This window comes from Anolis carolinensis, chromosome 3, assembly GCF_035594765.1.
Source record: "Anolis carolinensis isolate JA03-04 chromosome 3, rAnoCar3.1.pri, whole genome shotgun sequence".
Lineage (NCBI taxonomy): Eukaryota > Metazoa > Chordata > Lepidosauria > Squamata > Dactyloidae > Anolis > Anolis carolinensis.
Genome location: NC_085843.1, coordinates 168,211,898 through 168,230,968, shown reverse-complemented (window position 1 = coordinate 168,230,968; position 19,071 = coordinate 168,211,898). Strand labels below are relative to the sequence as shown.

The 19,071-nt window shown below is 35.4% G+C and overlaps 1 protein-coding gene across 12 annotated transcripts in view; it reads right to left on the bottom strand.

The window, feature by feature from the left end:
* Positions 1-519: 519 nt before the first annotated feature.
* Positions 520-19,071, bottom strand: part of ccser2 (coiled-coil serine rich protein 2) — a 195,424-nt gene continuing 176,872 nt past the window's right edge. For 4 of the 12 annotated variants that reach the window (XM_062975787.1, XM_062975788.1, XM_062975786.1 and 1 more), the window contains 4 exons: positions 17,080-17,164; positions 13,254-13,293; positions 12,858-12,879; positions 520-5,671 (listed from right to left, as the gene is read on the bottom strand). In XM_062975787.1, coding sequence (XP_062831857.1) covers positions 4,856-5,671; positions 12,858-12,879; positions 13,254-13,293; positions 17,080-17,164 — 963 coding nt within the window. In that variant the 3' untranslated portion in view covers positions 520-4,855. Of the gene's footprint in view, positions 5,672-12,857; positions 12,917-13,253; positions 13,294-17,079; positions 17,165-19,071 lie in introns of all 12 variants that reach the window. The other 8 variants (XM_062975792.1, XM_016995769.2, XM_016995767.2 and 5 more) reach the window with 6 other exon arrangements.

Below are 19,071 nucleotides of genomic sequence, written 5' to 3'. Positions count from 1 at the left end.
AATTAAGCAGCAAAACTTCATGTTATACAACAAATTTGACAGAAAAGGTAGTTCAATATGCAGTAATGCTATGTGAAATTACTGTATTTATGAATTAGCACCAAAATAAGCGAGCGTTGGATAAGTGAGACTCTACTGTACTATGTATAGCCACTGTAGCTAGTAGGGTAGGCTTGTGGATAGATGAGTGAATGAAAAAGATCAGTTAGATTCTGTCCATATCAGAAAGGAACTACAAAAGAGGAGGCATTACGTTTCTCACTACTATAGTTCAAAAGGGAACAGATGTGTAGAGGACTTTTCCTAAGTTATGTGCTCAGTGAAGTGGTGGATGAAATAGGGGAAAACGACACTACAATCTGGCTTATCACCTATCACAGAGTTAAAAACTTATTTGGCAGTTCATAGATTTCCATTCACAAGACTAGAAAATAGTGACATGATTTTAAAAATCAGCTATCCTTGGAGTTACCTAGAATTTTCCTAAACACATCTAGATGCAGATAAAGACAAACAACATTTAGAATTATGAATTTTATTCACTAAAGCAACATTGAGGAATCTTTACAATGCATGTTTTTAAATTTTTACAAGCAAGTTCTGATATACAGTATTTATTTAGATTTTTTTCAAAGAAATACTATGTAATAAGGGTACTTTGCAGCTAGTACTGAATTTAAGACAAATACTAACACTGCAGGTAATATTTTTGTGGTGCTTTTGATATTAACATAGGCAGTGAGCAGCTTTACCACAGCAGTGATCAAAATATTTTCAAATTTTCCTAGAACATGGTTGTAGATAAATCTACAACCATGATCATGTGTCAACAGGGCATGATCCACCAATTTCAAGCACTTAAGTCCCACTGATATTCACCAATAATAAGCTCTCCTGTTAAAATCAACAGCTCTCAAAAGTGCTTATCTTCAGCTGGATTTTGTCGATTGTTCTGAGAACCACTGCAAAACAGATGAAAGACAGACATTCCAGAACCTAAACCCATTTTAAAGGGTATAAAAACATATCTCTACCAAAAATAGATGTTAAGCCAAAAAGGTAAGTCTGTTTCTCCCAAAGCATGCTCATCTACCAGTATTGGAAGGCTTCATGAATATACATGGAGTGACATGCAAGGGACAAAATAAACCACAAACACCATTCAAGTATCTAAGCTGCATTATAACAAATAACCAGTATTTGAGATGGAGAATCTACTTATGTGGTCTACGTGAGCTTTACAATGGCTGGATTTGGAGTCTGTACCACATATTTGTCTGTGAACCACTTGAAAGATTTGACACAAATGATTCACACAACCATTCTTTTTGGGGAAGGGAGGGAGGTTAGTATTGCACATTGGTTTATTAACACTTCAAAAATTATATCTAAACAATACAAACGTGAAGGACAATCCTCTGCAAAATAAAGTACCTTGCAATGATATCTTTATGGATTTCTCTTTCAGTTGAAATTGTTCCCAATTTTTTATTAATACTATGTAAATTGTGATTGCTATATAATAGGCTGCTTAGTATAACAAACCTTTGTGAAACCAAGTCTTGTGATCATGGAACCATGTTGGGAGATAAGAGCTGGTAGCATACATTAGAAGAAGTTACAAGTATTTCATGAACTGCATCATCTGTGGTTAGTTTTCTTAAAAAACAAACAAACAAACAAAAAAACCCAAAACTCCCCAACCTTAACACCAACAATAGTGAAAATTGTCTCACTGACTCAACCATAGGTATTTAATTTTAGGCACAATTCCAAACAATAGAGCTCACAGTTTTAAAGTGCAGATTAGTTTTGCTCCAGTTTTGCATCTATTGTTAAAAGATCAGTATCTTAATTACACACATTTAAGGACTGGTTTAATATTTTAGGAGTTATTGCATAATGCAGGAGAATCCAAAAAGGATAAAATGTACAAATCTTAAAATTCTAAATATAAACCAAGTCCCCACTGTTAAATATAGGCATTTAAAATAATGGTTTTTCCTAGAACAAAATCCTATTTCTTCACTGTAAGTGACCATTTTAGTTGAAATATGCACTTACACCTCTTGGAGTCTTCATTGAAAGCCTGATATTTCACAAAGAACTTCCTGCAAATGGTAATTAACCTTCTGATAAACCTAACTAAAAGCTTTTGTCTCTTACTCTGAACTTTCTAAACATACATTTCAACTTCGTTAGTAAAGGCATTTTCAGGGAAATTTGTGCATCTTGTTTAAAAAGATAGACTAAGATATGATGGTAAAAGCCATACTCTCCTACTTGTGATCAGCCTTCCAGACGTGAAATATGTATGTTTAGAGCTCAGACCATTTAGATTATCCTTATTGACCTTATATGTTGTCAGTTTGCTATCCTCAGCTTGCCAGTCTGACAGCTGAAGAAAAACATGGTTTGCAATGCTAACATTATCTTTGGAAAATCTTTTCATAAAGTACCATTCTTACTGCTAAGGAATAGAAAACGTGTTACTTCAGTGCTTCCTTTACATTAACTGTTGTGTGTAATCAAGTGATTTTACAAATATGATATATAGCTTGAAAATCGGTACAGGTGTATGGCTTGAAACTTATGAAAATTTTCTTTGTTTCAGAAATTGCTTTGCTGCTACTGCTTGCCTTAGGAAAGTGACAACTCTTTCGCAAAAACTGCTTGTCAGTTTATCCTGTCCTGTGACATCAATGTACATTTTTGTGGACTTACAATTTCTCTCTCTAAGTTTCTATAAGGCGTGACTGAAAGTGACATAACAAAGCTAAATATGAAACAGAATTTAGTCACATCAGTCCTGAAACACTTAGCAATAAAACATTTCTCTTTATAAAGATGAATCTAAATGGGTGAGCTGATGAAAAGTCTTTTTAAAATATAGTGGTTTAAATATTGAAATATAGTTAAGAACAAACTGTAATATACGGTGGGATCCTGTTATATCTCATCAAGAACGAATTACCTGCATCTCGACTTTAACCAGAATGAAAAAAAATGCTATTTTACTTAAAATTATACAATAGCTGCCATATCATTTGAGGCAGAACCACATGCTCTAAGAAGTAGTCTATCATATCTATACAGACATACTCAGTATAAAGAGGTTTAGTCAGCCCTAGTTATGCTACATGAATCAGTAAGTTGGTCTGTACCTTACTGATATCCAAGATTTGTAGGAGTAATGCTACAATAGAAAACAGTTGTACATTATAAAACTTAGCTGTCACGTTATCCCATCAGTTATCATTTTAAGGCAACTGAACTCTGCAAGTCATATGGGAAGGTAATTCATGAGCAAAGTATTGTGCAGTTGAGAGCAGCAACTAAGAGCACTTTACTGCACGTCCTTGCAAATTTTAGTGACATGTAGATACTCAGGTGTTATAAAGCAAATACTAGTTCAGTCTTATGACTAACTGACTAAGTTTGGTCTATATATATTTATTTAACATCCCTTTTGAGGAAGGCGACTATGCTTGACTTAAGAAGTCAGAGCTGTATGCTCCAGCTTAATTTTTTATCACTGGTTGACCAACAAAGGCTGAAACCCATTATCACAGTGTCATCAACAATAACTTCATTTAGCACTAGAAAAACCAGTATTTGATACTGCCATTTTTAACTGTTCTCCGGTTTGGCTTTGTTTTTTATTATTTTTCTTCCAAAACTTCAATGTATACTTGATTTGTGGATCTATATCTACACTTTGTGCCTTCTGACTGCAAGGCTCTTAATACAGAGTATCTCTAAAAGACTTTAGTTTACCAGTCATTTTCATCAGAAAATCACTAATATTAATTTCTGAAAGAAAACATTTCTATTATTGGGGGAGAGATTGAGAGAGAATGTGTGCATGTTTTATGGGTTTTTTTAAGGTAAAACTTTTATTACAAAAACGTATGGCAAACATTTTGAGTTGTCTCCTTGAGACTCGCAGGAGTAACAGAAATCAATTCATACAATTATAATAATGTTAATATCTAAAAGCAAGAATGTGTGTAAAAATCTTCAATATGGAGCATTATTCCCAGAGTTACATCATATACCATTTCACAAGAGTCTATATGAAAAAAGGATTTTGGACATGTATTCTATAAATTAAGTTACTTTTATACCACAATACCTGTAGAACACAGGAGCAGTTACAGATTATATACAAGACATGAATGAATTGATATTTAAATAAAATCAAGATCCATTTCACCCTGTGAAATTTTGTTTGCCACTTGTGAATAGTGAATATCGATCAAAGAAGCAAAAAGCAATCTGGAGATCACTCTGGCCAAAACAAAATGAAAAAAACTCAAACTTTAAATATACATTTTTCTAGAAAGTCTTGGGTTGGGTGTTGTTATAAATAGGAACATTTTGCATAGGCTTCCAAGATGCAGAGTCAGAATTATGGCTGAGGATAAAGATAAAAAGACCAGCTTTGTATAATTTCTCCATCATTTATAATTAAATATGTCAGAACCTATTATTATTCAGTGTTCCAAATAAATATAGATTTCCCAGAAAGTAGCCTGTCCAACTGATAGAAATGGTCTGGCAACCAGTTATCATTGCAAACTTTACTATTAAGCCAAGCTATCTTTAAAGGAAGGTATGGTGGTCACTGCAATGAGTTGGTGAAGGCCTTTATGAACCATGTTTTGAAGATTACATAAATTTCAAGATGGCACAAAATTAAGAGTGATTAGAACAGAGCAGATAGGTATCATAGGAAATGCAGTCTTTAATTGTTATATGTTTTTGATGAAGGATCGTGACCAAGAGAAGAACGGATGATGGTAAGCAGCTTCACAATACAGGACACTGAAATGTGCATATGCAAATTATACTTTCAATATGTCTTTGGTTTAGGGAGGCGGGACTGCCGACTAGAACTCACACGTTCCCCAGGTTGGACACTTGAATCTTGATGTTGCATATTTTCCTTCGCTTGTGTCATTTGTCTTGAGTGGTTTGTCTGCGATGAGGGGTTCCGATGCTCGGGAGGCATCATGACTTTTGTCAGTGGTTTGGGCTTATAGGAAATGGTAGGAGGACGAAGTTTGGAGCTTCTCTGGCTCTTACTACAGAAATCAAACTGACTGGATATCGACTGTGGTTGTGCTGCACTGCTTAGTGGCAGTAGCTCAGGATCTTTTGAAGCAAAGGTGCTATTCAAAGATGCTGCTTCTGCTACAGGTACTGAAGGAGGCACTAAAGCATTCTGCTTTGGGAGTTTAGTAGCTCTTGAAGTCTTTGGCAGAGAAGCCTGGTTAGTCCGTGAGCAACTGCTTTTTAGAACTGGTTTGGTTTGCCCCCCTCGAGTATTCATTTGGATAGCTGATGGGGAAAAAGAAGGATTAGAATGTAGTGTATTCATTTTTCTATCGGTTGGGTCTTTAGGTTTCTCTCTAATTTTTACATTCTTGACGGAATGTGCATTTTCCTCTGACTTTTTCTCATTTAATTGTGTATTTAAAGTGCTCAGTTCATCTAGGCTACTGGCACAGGAGCCATTTGCAGCATGTTGATATTCTTGGCCACCCTGCTGTAGATCGTCTTGATTGGGATGTTCACTGTGGGCCACGATGCGTGATGTTTTTGTTAGTTTTCCCTGGGTGAGGTCTGTGAAACGGGGAAGGAGACTGGAAGGCTGTAGTATTTGAGGCTATAGGAGAGAAAGTTGCAAATCAATAGACAGGGTTAAAAATCAATCAATAAAATACTTCTTAGTAATGGTTCTTAGAAACTCAACTTCTACATTAATATTTGCATACTAAACACAAGTAAAAATACATTCCAGACTAGTGCTAGAGCAAAGAAATAAAATCCAGCAATTCCAAATGAATCATGAAACGTAGAGACATTAATTGACAACTGTAGCAGAAACTAACAAGTAGCCTGAATAAGAAATTTTGCCAAAACTGGGTAATTTTTAAAAGAAGCTTTAACACCTGAGAAAGAATAATTTCACAAATAAAACAATATAACAATGCATAAGTGTGAATGAGAAGTTACTTTTATCATTCTGATTAGTATTCATATGGTAAAACTATTGATGGAATTCTGAGCATTTGAGGACAAAAAACTCATATTTTATAAATTTGCGTTCAAAATATTTCATAATACATTTCAAAAACTTACTTTTCATCAGAAGTTGGGATGAATTGATTATATGGTTACCCTAATTAGGTTATCAAGTTCAAATAGATTTTTAATAAAGGCACTGCATAACTATTTATACAATGTGTATTCTGAAATTCCTGATTTTACATTAAAGTCACCACTTTCTAGAAAACACGATAAATACAGCTGAAAACCATTCATAGTTGAAGAGTGGTTATACACTACTTTTTTAAATAATCAAGTAAAGGCATGAATAGCATGTGCACACAATGACCTATACTCACCCAGTTTCTCGGGTTATATAATCAGTGATAGCAGACTTGGGTTAGTTCTCTCCTTTGAACTCTGAAGGACTACTAGTCAGACTGAACCAGAGTTTTTTCTGGGCTGCTTTCATCCAAAGGTTTTGGATGACAGCTCTCATCATTCCTGCCTCTTGGCCATACCACTTAGGAATGCTACATGTTGAAGTTTAAGACATTTGGCAAGATTTGGAATTGGCAGAAGCGGCCTACACAAAGCATTGTTTTATTTTATATTTAATTGTACCAAAGGAAATACTGACACTTGTTTTCTCTTTTATTTATCCACTAATTTATCCACCGTTTTTATTTATCCATGAAAAACGTAAGTTTAATGAATCAAGAAATATGACTATGTCCCCGAAATTAATTTTGATTTTGAGTTGGATTCTGCATGATTATAGTTCCTCTCTCCCCTTCCTCCAAGATCAACAGAATGAAACTGGTATAACAAATAGTTCTATATTTTCTAGAGCACCACTTAGGTTGAGATATATCAAGAAATAGTTAATGTGACTTGTAATTGTAAGTGAAATCATGGCATTACAGTGGCAGATAGAAGATTACGTCTATTTAGGAATTACTGATTGAAATGAATATATTTGCTACTATTAATATGCTGATTCTATCTGGAGAGATGTGATGCTAGGGGTCTTACCAAAGTTGTAAGTGGGTGACTTTGGGGGCAAGGAGGGAATACCACAATTTGCAGAAACAAAATGTAGTGTTTTCCAGAAATTTGGGGTTTTAAAAAACACACAGAACAACATCCACCATAAATTAGTAACGTCATTAAGCAGCAGGAAAGAGGAACATGGGTATACAATAAAGCACATGCACAGGTACTTGCTTACACAAAATTCCAAAGCAGATGGATACTTAAATAGGAAAGGAGGGGTGGGAGGCACTGGAACCTAGCAGGAATGTTGAACTGTTTGGCAAGTACAAAGGAGAAAGGGCCAGTTTAGATGCACAGTACCATTTACAGCAGGGCTGTAGCCGGGGGGGGGGGGGGGTGTTAAAAAATTCAACCCCCCCCCCCCCCCAAATGTGTCAGGTTAAAAAATACCTGGTTTACTCATAAATTGGTTAACCAGATAAAATTCATGATGATCAGATAGCTAGCTTAAGGGAAAGGTGCTCAAATCAGCAACTTAAATTTCCAATGGATTTCTCCCTCTGCACAAACTCAGCATATGATCGTCAGAGCATTAATGGACTTGGAAAATAAACAATGACCTTCCTAACCCCTTTTCTAAATACCCTTAATAATCTAAAAACTCATGCAATCATTTCTAGAAAAATAGAACACAACATTTGCCCTGATAAAATATTGGTAACCATACAGATAAAACTATACAAAGAAATGTGAATACTGCAGAGTGGGGGACCAGAAAACAAAATGGACTACTCCCCTGCCCCCATGGTAAAAAAAAAATGGTACAAATCGAGGCAAGGGGAAACATGCAGCAAAACCTCACATACTTTAGAACAGGTATCCTCAAACTGCAGCCCTCTAGCTACTTGGGCCTCCAATTTCCAGAAGCCCTAGCCAGCTTGTTCAATGGTCAAGAATACTGGGAGCTGGAGGACCAAATTGCTGGAGGGCCGCAGTTTGAGGATGCCTGCTTTAGAATGAGAGGGATACTTTTTAATACCAAGTTTTTATTAAAATGTGTTCTGTATTTTGATGTACTGCAAAAAAAATGTACATGCTGTACATAAAAATGTACATGTCTCACATTAAATGTACATGCTGTACATTTTATGTATAGTATTTTAATGTACACCATGATTATTTCTCTGTTCATACACAAGACCAATTATTTCACTACTTAGACAATGCTGTCTTTGTGACTGTCAACCTCCCTTCCCTTCTGCTGTTGACCTTTAATCTAATGAACAGAATAAGCATGGTATAGAGGTTGAAAGGCTGGACTATGACTTTGGAAACTAGAGTTTACATTCCTGCTTGGTTATGGAACCTCCCTGACTGATGTTGGACATGTCATACTCAATCTCAGAAAAAGACAAAGGCTGTTGAACAAATCTTTCCAAGAAACCCCAGTAATAGTCTGGATGAACTACCTTAGGGTTGCCATGAGTCAGAAATTAGGTGCACAAAACCAACAACATACATCCTAGGATAAGGACATTGGTTCAGCTCTCCTTCTGACCAGGATTCCTGGCTTGCAGTCAGCCAGTTCACTACGCCCATCAACTTGCTATGGCAAGACATCCTGTTACATATTGGGAAATAAGCAACACATTGGCCTACTCTGCTGGAAAATAATACCTATATATATATGAAAAAGTAACTTAAGATGATCTGAACTTAAACAGTAGGGAGGAAAATAAAATTGAAATAATTGAAAGTGAAGAAAAGAGAGAAAGGGGCCTTTCAAGTATCTGAAAACCCCAATAAGGATAATTATTTTCAAGTACTTTTCTTTCTCCACTGCTCACCCCACACCAGACTCACCTATTCCTGTCCCATATTCTTTCCTGAATCCTGCCATATATAATCCTTCTGACCGCCTGTACCCACTTCTTAAAGTTTGTTTTTAAATCTCAAAGCTTCACCTCTCCATCTGTATTTTCTCAGATATGTAAAGTTGTTTCAAAAGGAACAGAAAACAATTTCATTCTACAATAAAATGCATTGTTTCTGAACCTTGGCCAGATGGGCAACACACTACTCAAACATGCTCTTATATTACTACTTCTTATACACCACATATTTCCCAATAGGAAAGGGGACAACATTCATGTATTTACCTCTTTAAACAACTCAAGATAAACTTCTAATTTCCTGATGTGTGTCTGACGCTTACATTTCTACAGACAATCCAAAGTAACAGGGTACATGCAACATTGTGTGTAGATCTACTTAAAATTTGACACACATTCAATTGCCTTATTACATGAAGCCGATGAAAGGAATACTAACCCACCACACAACTATACCAGACAGATTAAAAAAACTTGTCCAAATTGCTAAATAACTGTGCCTTGACATGATCAGTCTAGAATGAGGGAGTGCATAATTAGAGTAGAAGTATAATTCAGTCCTTTTACTGACCTATTGGGTCTATGGACCATAATAAAGGGTTGTGGTACTGTATCTACTGACGATCCTTTCTTCTCTTTCACAACTTCCTTTAACTATCCTCCATGTAGGCATGAAAAACACACCATTAGTTTAGAGCCATGGCACAACACTACATGAAAGGAGCCTATCAAAGAGAATTGCACGGTAAAAGTAATCTCAAAACATAGCTCCCCTTGCACAACTCAAGACATATATAACCCATTAGAGTATACAATTATTTTTAGCTGGTATGATTTTTATTTTATTCTGTTCTACAGTCATCAGAATATTGGCCTCCATGATCAAAAGCTTGTCATAAACTAATGGTTTTGTAACTTGGGGGGGGGGGGGCTTGCTGTATCCCAAGATGAATGGTACCCTGAGATTACTACCTGCATTGATTACAAACTTACATCTGAGAACTCACCTTGCTTTTAAGCTGTGCCTTCTGATATTTTGATTTCTAACTGAAACACAGAGGACCTCACTCAAATTAATCCAACATTCAAGTGAAAATACAGTACTCAAAACTTTCCTTCCTTTCACAATCATTTCATTTTGAAGTGAAATGGAAAATGTAACTAACTTGTAAGGAAAACACTTGTCCTTGTTTCTGCGGGGAGGGAGGAAGTTAACATTTATAGTTACAGCCTGCCCATTATTCAGAAAAAGAAAAATACAGCTGATTCATAGCCATTAAACAATGGTGGGGTGCATATAGAGAAAGGGAAGCCAAATATTTGAGTGCAGGAGGGAGTTGAATGAGGAAAACATCACTATATTGGTAAGACTAGGATGGCTCCCTTCTTTCTATACTGTCTTTGGTAAGTGAAAACTTTTTCTCCTCCGAAAGATTCTGGGAGCTTTCAATGGTGTCCTGTTTGCTGAGTTTTATACAATAGACTCCGTTAACCCTAACTCAAGCAACCAGAACTCTCAAGCAACTGGCAATTTTTTAAAGAAACACTTTAAATAAAAATTAAAATAAATTCAAATTTCTAGAAAAATGTAAATTTATCTTTATTGGCTTTTAATTATAGTAGAACCTTTACTTAAGAACATCCCAACTTAAGAGTATTTTGAGTTAAGAGCGGTTGCTTTTACATAATAGCAGCATTTTGAGTTGTGCTAGTGTCAAAGGGAGCATTAGCACCAGAGGGAGCCCTAGCGCAAGATCATAGGGCTTCAAGGGAGAAGCCTCTGTGCCGCATGGTCTCGTCCACTTTGGGAGGCTGCTGTCCGCTTTGCTCTTGAGGAACTTTAGGTTAGTTGATTTTGTTTGGTTTTTATTCTTGGTATGTTTTGGCTTCATGAAGAAAGAGAAGGGGAGAAAGAGCAAGGGAAGGAGGGAGGGAGGCTGGAATAAGTACAGTATGAAGAAAATAATGCTTCTGCCTCTTTACTTTGAGCTTCCTTGCCAGAACTTTGTGCTTCTACTATTGTGCCAGAACTTTGTGCTTCTACCATTTTAAAGTTGATATTTAATTTTATTGTTCCATGTGAATGTGCAGGTTTTGCCTTGTTGTTATACTGGCCAACACACATTTGTTGCCTCATAAGTGCTTTCTTGCCACAACTTTGTGCTTCTACCATTTTAAAATTGATCTTTCTTTTTATTGTTCCATGTCAATGTGCATTTATACATTATTTGTTATTTATAAAGTACATTTTCTTATTTAAAAACACATAACAAAAATGTGTGTGGGGGGGGGGGGGGTCGGGGCCTGGAATAGATTCATAGCATTTCAATGAGAACATTCGCTTTGAGCTAAGAGTGTTTTGAGTTAAACTGTTATGGTATCGCTGTACTGTATTTCAACATTAATATCAGGTCAATACAGGGTTTATGATATGGTACAGTATGGGATGTAGTATTCGCTCTTTTTTTAATATTAGCTCTCAAGCAACCAAAAACTACTTTTTTCCAGCAGCTACCAATCCACATGGGTGCTGGTTAACTGAGAGTCTACTGTATTTTTAATTGCTTTGTTTTAAATCATTTCAATATTACAGATAATTTGAATACATTTCCACACTAACTTTTTGTATGTTTTTACTTCTAGATTTAACTGTATTTGTTTTCATTTTTGTTAGCTCCCTTGGAAACCAATATTGGAGAAAAGGCATGAAACAATGAATATTAACACTATTACTACCACCACATATTCTGAAACCTATTTGGAGGTAAAAGTCTGGTTATGGCTTAGTGCCTGATGAAAGAACACTAAACAGTGCAGAATTCAAGAAGGAAGGGGGCAAGTACAAGGATCCAAATTAAAGTAAAATACATGGGAATACATTTTTTCAAATCTCCTGTACAAACATTCAGAAATCTAACTGTTTAAAGAAAAGTACAGAGAGGGCAAACAGTTGTCGTCCAGGTGCTCAGCACCTGCCCCTTTGCTTTTTCCTGCTCATATTACTGCAGTGAATAGCTATCTTTTGTTTCCCTGGCTCCTGACTTATGGTGTATTAGGGAACAGACAGCTGTGATAACAGAAGTTAATGCTGAAAAACAGTACAGATGAGAGGAGAAAGAAACCTAGATGGAACTGCCACTTAGTTACTTTCTTTGGTCCTGAAAGTAGTTTTTTGTAACTAACTAGTAACTTATAATTTATTCCTTTCTCCAAATACAAAATAAAAATGACAAAAAATATATCAAAAGAAGTAGTCCTACAGTTGGAAGAGCTTTCTCAATACAAAATGGTAAAGAGAGTAAAATATTTACAAACAAACTTATTAAATTGAAATTGAAATAAACTTATTACAATGAAAAACTTTATGCCAAGATAATTATGAAAATATGTGGAAAGACATAAAAGATTTACATAACTGGTAAAGTCCAAATCTCTATTAGAAAGTGTATCAGTAATAAAGATTAATATCTTTTCAAAATGGTATTTCTTTTTCAAACAATTCCAATTTTTATGAACAATCTTCCTTTCAAAAATTGGCAAAAAAGACTTTTGCTTGGCCATTTGAGAGAATGAGCTATAAGCCAAACAGGCCACAGTTCAAATGTAATTTAATGCATACATTCATTTGGTTAGATTAACAGCCCTGTCAATCATAACTCCTTTGTATTACAATTATAGATATAAACCAGCCTTCTTTATAGGGATGTTGTAAAGAGTGGCATATATAAAATGCATTAAACACCTAAAATAGCTTCTGCAGTCTAACTGAGAAGGTCAGTTAGCACAAATATGACATGTCATTTGGCTACATTTTACATCTACAATGTTACAAACAAAAATAATTTTACAATTGCAGCTTCTAGAATATGTTACTGGGTTTCTCTAGATGCATTAGTTAGAAAAGACCCAACATACCCTGCCACAATATAGCAGCATCCTGTGAAGATTCGTTCTACATGAGTTGTTGCGGGATGCTCAAAAGTAAAAAATTAAATGAAGAGAATCACTACTTAAGACACAGTAAACCATAATTTCAAATGTCTTACAGCTTCACATTTAGCTTGATGCCAAGGTGAAGAAAAAAATACAGGCATGAAAAATGTTGTGATTATCTTACTTATCACAGGTAAAGTGAAACAATGACTTTGATTTTAATAATTGCAGTTTTATTTCCCTAAAAATGTATGTGAGGCATGGAGCAAAAAAGACAGCTGCGTGCAAACTTTGATATACATGCACCATGCAAGAAGCAAATACAACAGTGAAGAAGTGGAAGGAGGAGATGGGAAGAAATCTGAAGTTGTACTGTACCACGCTTTATCATAGAAGTAATGGACTAACTCCTCAACTCCTTGCCAATAGCAAAATGGAAAGCAGAGACAAGAAAAAGACAAGGACAATGATGTCAGAGGACTAAGACACAACAATGAGCAATTGCCATGACCAAAGTGTACCCTCTCTTTTATTTACATGATTTTATTTACATGATGAGGTACATGTACCTATCCAACTTCTGTTTCAATGGGCATGTATATTCCTGTTTTAGAAGGATAAATATCCAGAAAATTTTAAGCACCTATTCAAACATTTAATTTCTACTCACCTTTGAGAGGATCTCAGCATTTACATTACTTATGATCAGTGGAAGGACTCCATCTCCACAGATTCTCAATTAACTGTCATCTAATTGTGCATGTCCAAAGTCTATCATAATGTCTCCTCCAAGTTTTTACAACTTATATTCCATCTGAGCGTTTTTTCCATTTAAGTGAGACAGAATATCTCCATATTCACAATCTTCTAAAATAATTTTAAATATAGCATTTATGTCAAATTTCTTTTACCGGCTTGCATCATTTTATTTCCAGACATCACAACAACAGTTTCAAAGAGACTGAAAAACCACACCTCTGATTCTTCATGTCAAGTGGGTTTGAGTGGTTAAAGTATTTTATTTACCATGCTCTAGGCCACAGGTGAGAATCATATAGATCTCAAAACGATAAAGTGCTAGTCCTCCTCACCAATGGCTATGCTTCCACTCCAATGACATCTGAAGGGCCAGATGACTTCCATCCCAGGTTTAAACACAGCAAGGGAAAGATAATGCCTGAGGCAGAAAAACCCATTGCCAATTCTAACATCTCCACATCCGCAGACATCACCCCTCACCCTTTAGCATTGACTGCAGCAACACAACAAACTTCGTCCACTTCCTGGCTGAGCAAATGTAATAAAGATTATATTCAGACTACTGTGGTCCTAACGAATAGCTTACATTTGTGGTGCAATCAATACTGCTACAATTCTCCCATACGGTATATTCTAGTACAATCAAGCTAATGGTTTTAATGGAGTTTGAGCATTCAGTAGACATTTAATGGACTCTAAGCATACCGTGTAGAGAGTGAAACTCCAATGCTCAATCTCTTCAGTATGTACTCTAATTTGCTATCAACAACATTAATTATTTTCTAACGCATAGATGTACTTCTTTAAAATACCAGAAATGCAGTCCAGTCCTAGGCATGTTTATTAAGAACTGTGACTGCATTTAATGGGACATTCATATTTACAAAACTACATCCACCCAGAAATAAATCCATGGAAATCAACAGGGCTTCTGAGTAAATGTTTATGGGACTGCACTGTGAATCTCAAGCAAGATAAAATAATGGTTGACTCATTCTTCTAATATTTCCATATGAGGTCTGTTTAAAACTCATTAGTTCTTTTATTTCCTCATGATGGTGGGGTATTTCCTAAATCTAGAAAAAGGATAAACTTTGCACGGATGATGCAACATGCATTCCTATCCTTACTACTACACAGGTTTCAAAGGCTGTGGTACTCAAAACAATCAACCACTGAAGTTCTGTGTAAGTCTCTCTAATACAAGATCATGAGTATTCCCATGAAAGCCAATCACCAGAACTGTTTGCACAGGCTCATTATTAATAGTTCAAACTGTACATCAGCTGTTAAATGACATTAAATAAAATGGCATTATTCTAGGTAAAATTTATTAACATCTAAATTGGAAACCAAAAATAATAATCTTAGAACAACATGTATACATTGGTATTGTGTAGATCATTTAAACATAATTGGGAATCTATAGTCAGCAGGCCAGATATGGCCTGTGGAAGTCCTTATAACGTTTTCTAGTATGTATCTTGCTACCCTTATTTCTGATCAGGGATAGGGGATTAAGGGATTCTTCCTCTTCATAGTGACATTAAAAAGATGATACCAAAAAGACTTCCCAAGGATGGGATTACTGTTATAGCTTAATTGTTAACTGGCCAGCATCTGAGCAGAACACTGTTTTTCTACTAGTTTTTCCCTCTCACCTTATTTTCTTTCTCTCTGTCTCTCTGTCTCTTTCTTTCTTTCTTTCTTTCTTTCTTTCTTTCTTTCTTTCTTTCTTTCTTTCTTATATCTTGTTGAACTGCATGCAGGATATACCTCATATTTATTATACATAAGCTGTTCTAGGAACTTTAAGTAATAATAAAAGTCTTCTATCTACTAGTGCATTAAAGTAAACGTAGATAATTTTTAACATACTCAGCAGTTCTACTTCTAGCAGCAAGGAGAAAATTGATTTTCCTTCCTGGAAATTTGAGCTTTACTACAAAAAGAGTTTAGGGGTTTTTTTTTTTAAAAAAAACTAACTAAAATTTGCTATTGAACAACAGCTATCCAAAAAAAAAAAAAAGCCTGAGATGCGTGAAGACCTCCACTTTGTTTGCTTTTAAAAAACTCTGGCTTGTTCTGTGAGCTCTAGAAAAGAAACTGAAGAGATGTCCCCTGACTAACTTCCTCCCTAAAACCCAGTAGTTTTTATCCTACAACACAGTAGGAGCTACATATGGATAAATCCAGCTTTGCAGCTACAGTTCCATACCCTGTAACACAGAAACAGGCTTTTATTCTGTTCAAATCAAAACAAAAAGAACATGAATATGCCTGGGAACTAAGCATCAGGTTTGCCTTGAACCTGCAGAATGTTAGTCCATGTATGCAGTTTTTGTTTATCTCCTAGACAACATCAAAACCTGTCTTACCTTCTAGTTAACATATTTGTATATTCTTTGAAAAACTGCAAATTAATAGCCAGACTAATTTGTTCTTGACATCCTGACAACTCTCTATGCACCTAAATAAGGAAAACAAATAGGATAGAGAATAGAGTTCCCTGGTACTGTACTTTGGATAAACACATTCTCAGTACTTTGCTTATGGTCTGAATTTTTGTTTATACTGAGTTCCTTTATCAGCATTTGAAACAAAGAAGGGAAAATTCTTACACAGCTAAAAACTGCATGCTACCAAATAGATTTTTCTTATTAAATTTGTTTGCTTTGTAAATTAGCTTTGGAGAGCACTGCTACTTTAAAACTGTTTCAACTATTAACCCATCAAGATGTTTGTATAAATTTAAGAAATTAACCCACAATAAACAAAGAAATACTATTTTCTATTACCTATTTCAGTAAAGTACAAATCAGCAAAAATAATGTTTTCTGTTGTGTGTTAAAGGCAATACAAAATATCCAATTTTAGTTCAAGCTGCTAATTAAGGAGTGATATTAATACATCATGCTTTGCTGGAAAAGCCTCTTGTTCCTTAGTGTGTTAGGCATATTTCTGGACACATTGCTGAGGAGGACACCTCTAAGAAAAACCATATAGCTGAAATAAAACACCATTTTTACAAAGGAAGCAATGTGTCATATACAGTTATCAAAGTATGATTTTACTGAAAAACATCACCACAAATATGCAAATATATTTGTATTAAAGCACATGCCAACAACATAAATGAACGTAACAAACACACACTTTGAAAAGCCAAGGGAAAGGGGGAGAAACAAAACAAGCGAGGTACGTGTTGCAGGATAGATGAAATAAAGCTTTCAGATTTTAAGATCTATTATGGAAACTGGTTTCCGAAGAGCTGTAAGTTGCAGTTATCAAGTAAGTGAAAAAGGGACTGGCGTTAGGTCACAGACCAGCATGTGCCGTATGTTTTTGCTTGGAAGAGCAGAATGCTACACAATGGACAGTGCGTGCAAAGGGGAAATTGCTATCGGAGCACAGTGAGGGATATGAGTGAGAAGTACAGACTCACTCTGTCTGCGTTGCGGTGGAAGAGTCCGAGGGATGCCCTGGAAGGAGCCCTGCCAGGGAGAGAAGGAAGGAGCAGAATACCCACCCTGTGCAGAGAAAGATGGGGGAGAAAAAATAATATAAAAAAGGAAATGGGGAAAAAACAGCACCAAAAGCCACATTGTTGTTTCGTTAACAAGAAATCCTTTTGAGCTAGGCCACCGAGAATTACTCAAAAGATCAGCAAAGTTATCCAAAAGGTGGACAGAGACTCTTTGCATTATATAAATTCGTTTTCTGGAAAACATCCTTTAGAAAAATATTAGAAGGGAATACTGGTTTATGCATTTAAAACAGATTTCCCAAATGTAATTCTATGCCAAAAAGCAAGAAAATAATCATTAAATCCATATTTTAACACCTTGTAAAAGTAAGTGGACTGTTTATCAATTTGTTAAAAAGCCACATTTTAATTAGGACAGGCTTCTCTAAAAGTCTTCTTTGAAACATGTAAATAGCAACAAATGACCTTACAATTCTTTTAACAGGAGCTATGTTGTTTCTTTATTTATGAGCCAAACAAAATTACTGTTGTTCAAACATTATAATCATGAAAAGTTTTATTTTTAGACTCTTTGACAAGAATACAACTATATCAGTGATTCCGCATATACACTGAATGATTCACTTTAAGATTGTTTTGCTTTAAGATTGTTTTGACATATACTCACTGATAACTTATCAGAAATAAACTACTGTTGAAGTATAAAGTAACCAGACTAATCTGAGATTTTCTCTACAAATCCAAAGTAAAACCTACCTTAAAAGAAAAGTGTTTCTTTCAAAAGGATCAGAAAAGTACTCCAGAGAATTCCAATTAAATTAAAAATCATGATAAGGGAAAATGTTTCATTTCCAGATAACTTTGGTTTTTAAAAATAATACTGCCCTATTGCTTTCAAATTAATTTTAAAATACAGTTACCTATACCTGAAAAGGGGAAATAATTTAAATCCTGGGGGGACAGCCACACAACTGCATGGATATTAGGACTTTTTTATAATGCTAATTAAGGTCAACTTGACTTCTAAATAGACACAAAGAGTAGCAGTAGATGATAGTTGCATCCAGGAAGATTGATATGGGAGTAGGTACTATAAACCTTAGCCCATGCATGGGCAAACTTTGGCCCTCCAGGTGTTTGGATTTTAACTCCCACAATTCCTAACAACCAGTAGGCTGTTAGGAATTGTTGAAGTCCAAAACACCTGGAAGGCTGAAGTTTGTCCATGCCTGCTTAGCTAATTCAGGTCTGAAAGTCCACTAGGTTACGGGGAAATCTGGCATTCCATTCCCTAAATACTGGAGGGGCATTTCAACCAAGAAATACCAAGTACTCTAGGCTATATTTCAAAGGAGGAACTGCAAAATCAGCTCTGAATATTCCTTGCTGAAAAAAAGCCCAAAGACATTCATGAGGTCATCATAAGTTGACAGATGACTTGAAAGACATAAACATGCAAGTGTGCACACACAGACACATTTTCCCAGTGAGTTGTGCTAAGTCAAAAATATTACACCTACATTCTGAACTATGTGCTGCATTCATATTACATCCATGATTAGCTCTGCAAAATGATAAGTAATCACAAGAAAGTAACAAGAGGGAGGTAACCTGCTAGTTCTGTAGAGTTTCTAGCATCTCTTATATTGTTGAACTTTCAAATAAACGTTTTTATGCTGCTGTTCCACATATTAAAATCTATTCAGACATAATACCTAGTGTGTTTAGTGTGATTTACTTCCAATATATGAACATGGGACTGCAGCTTCAATGAAATGGGAATATGAAGAGTTTGTTAATTTGAAACAAAAAAGTTTAGATGGTATATGTGTGTTAATTTGGTGAGGAAAAGTGAAGATGAGAAAATCATCAAAATAACTTTGGGGCCTATATATATGGATCATGCACATACTAAGTACCCTTAGACATGACAAAACACAACATTCTCAA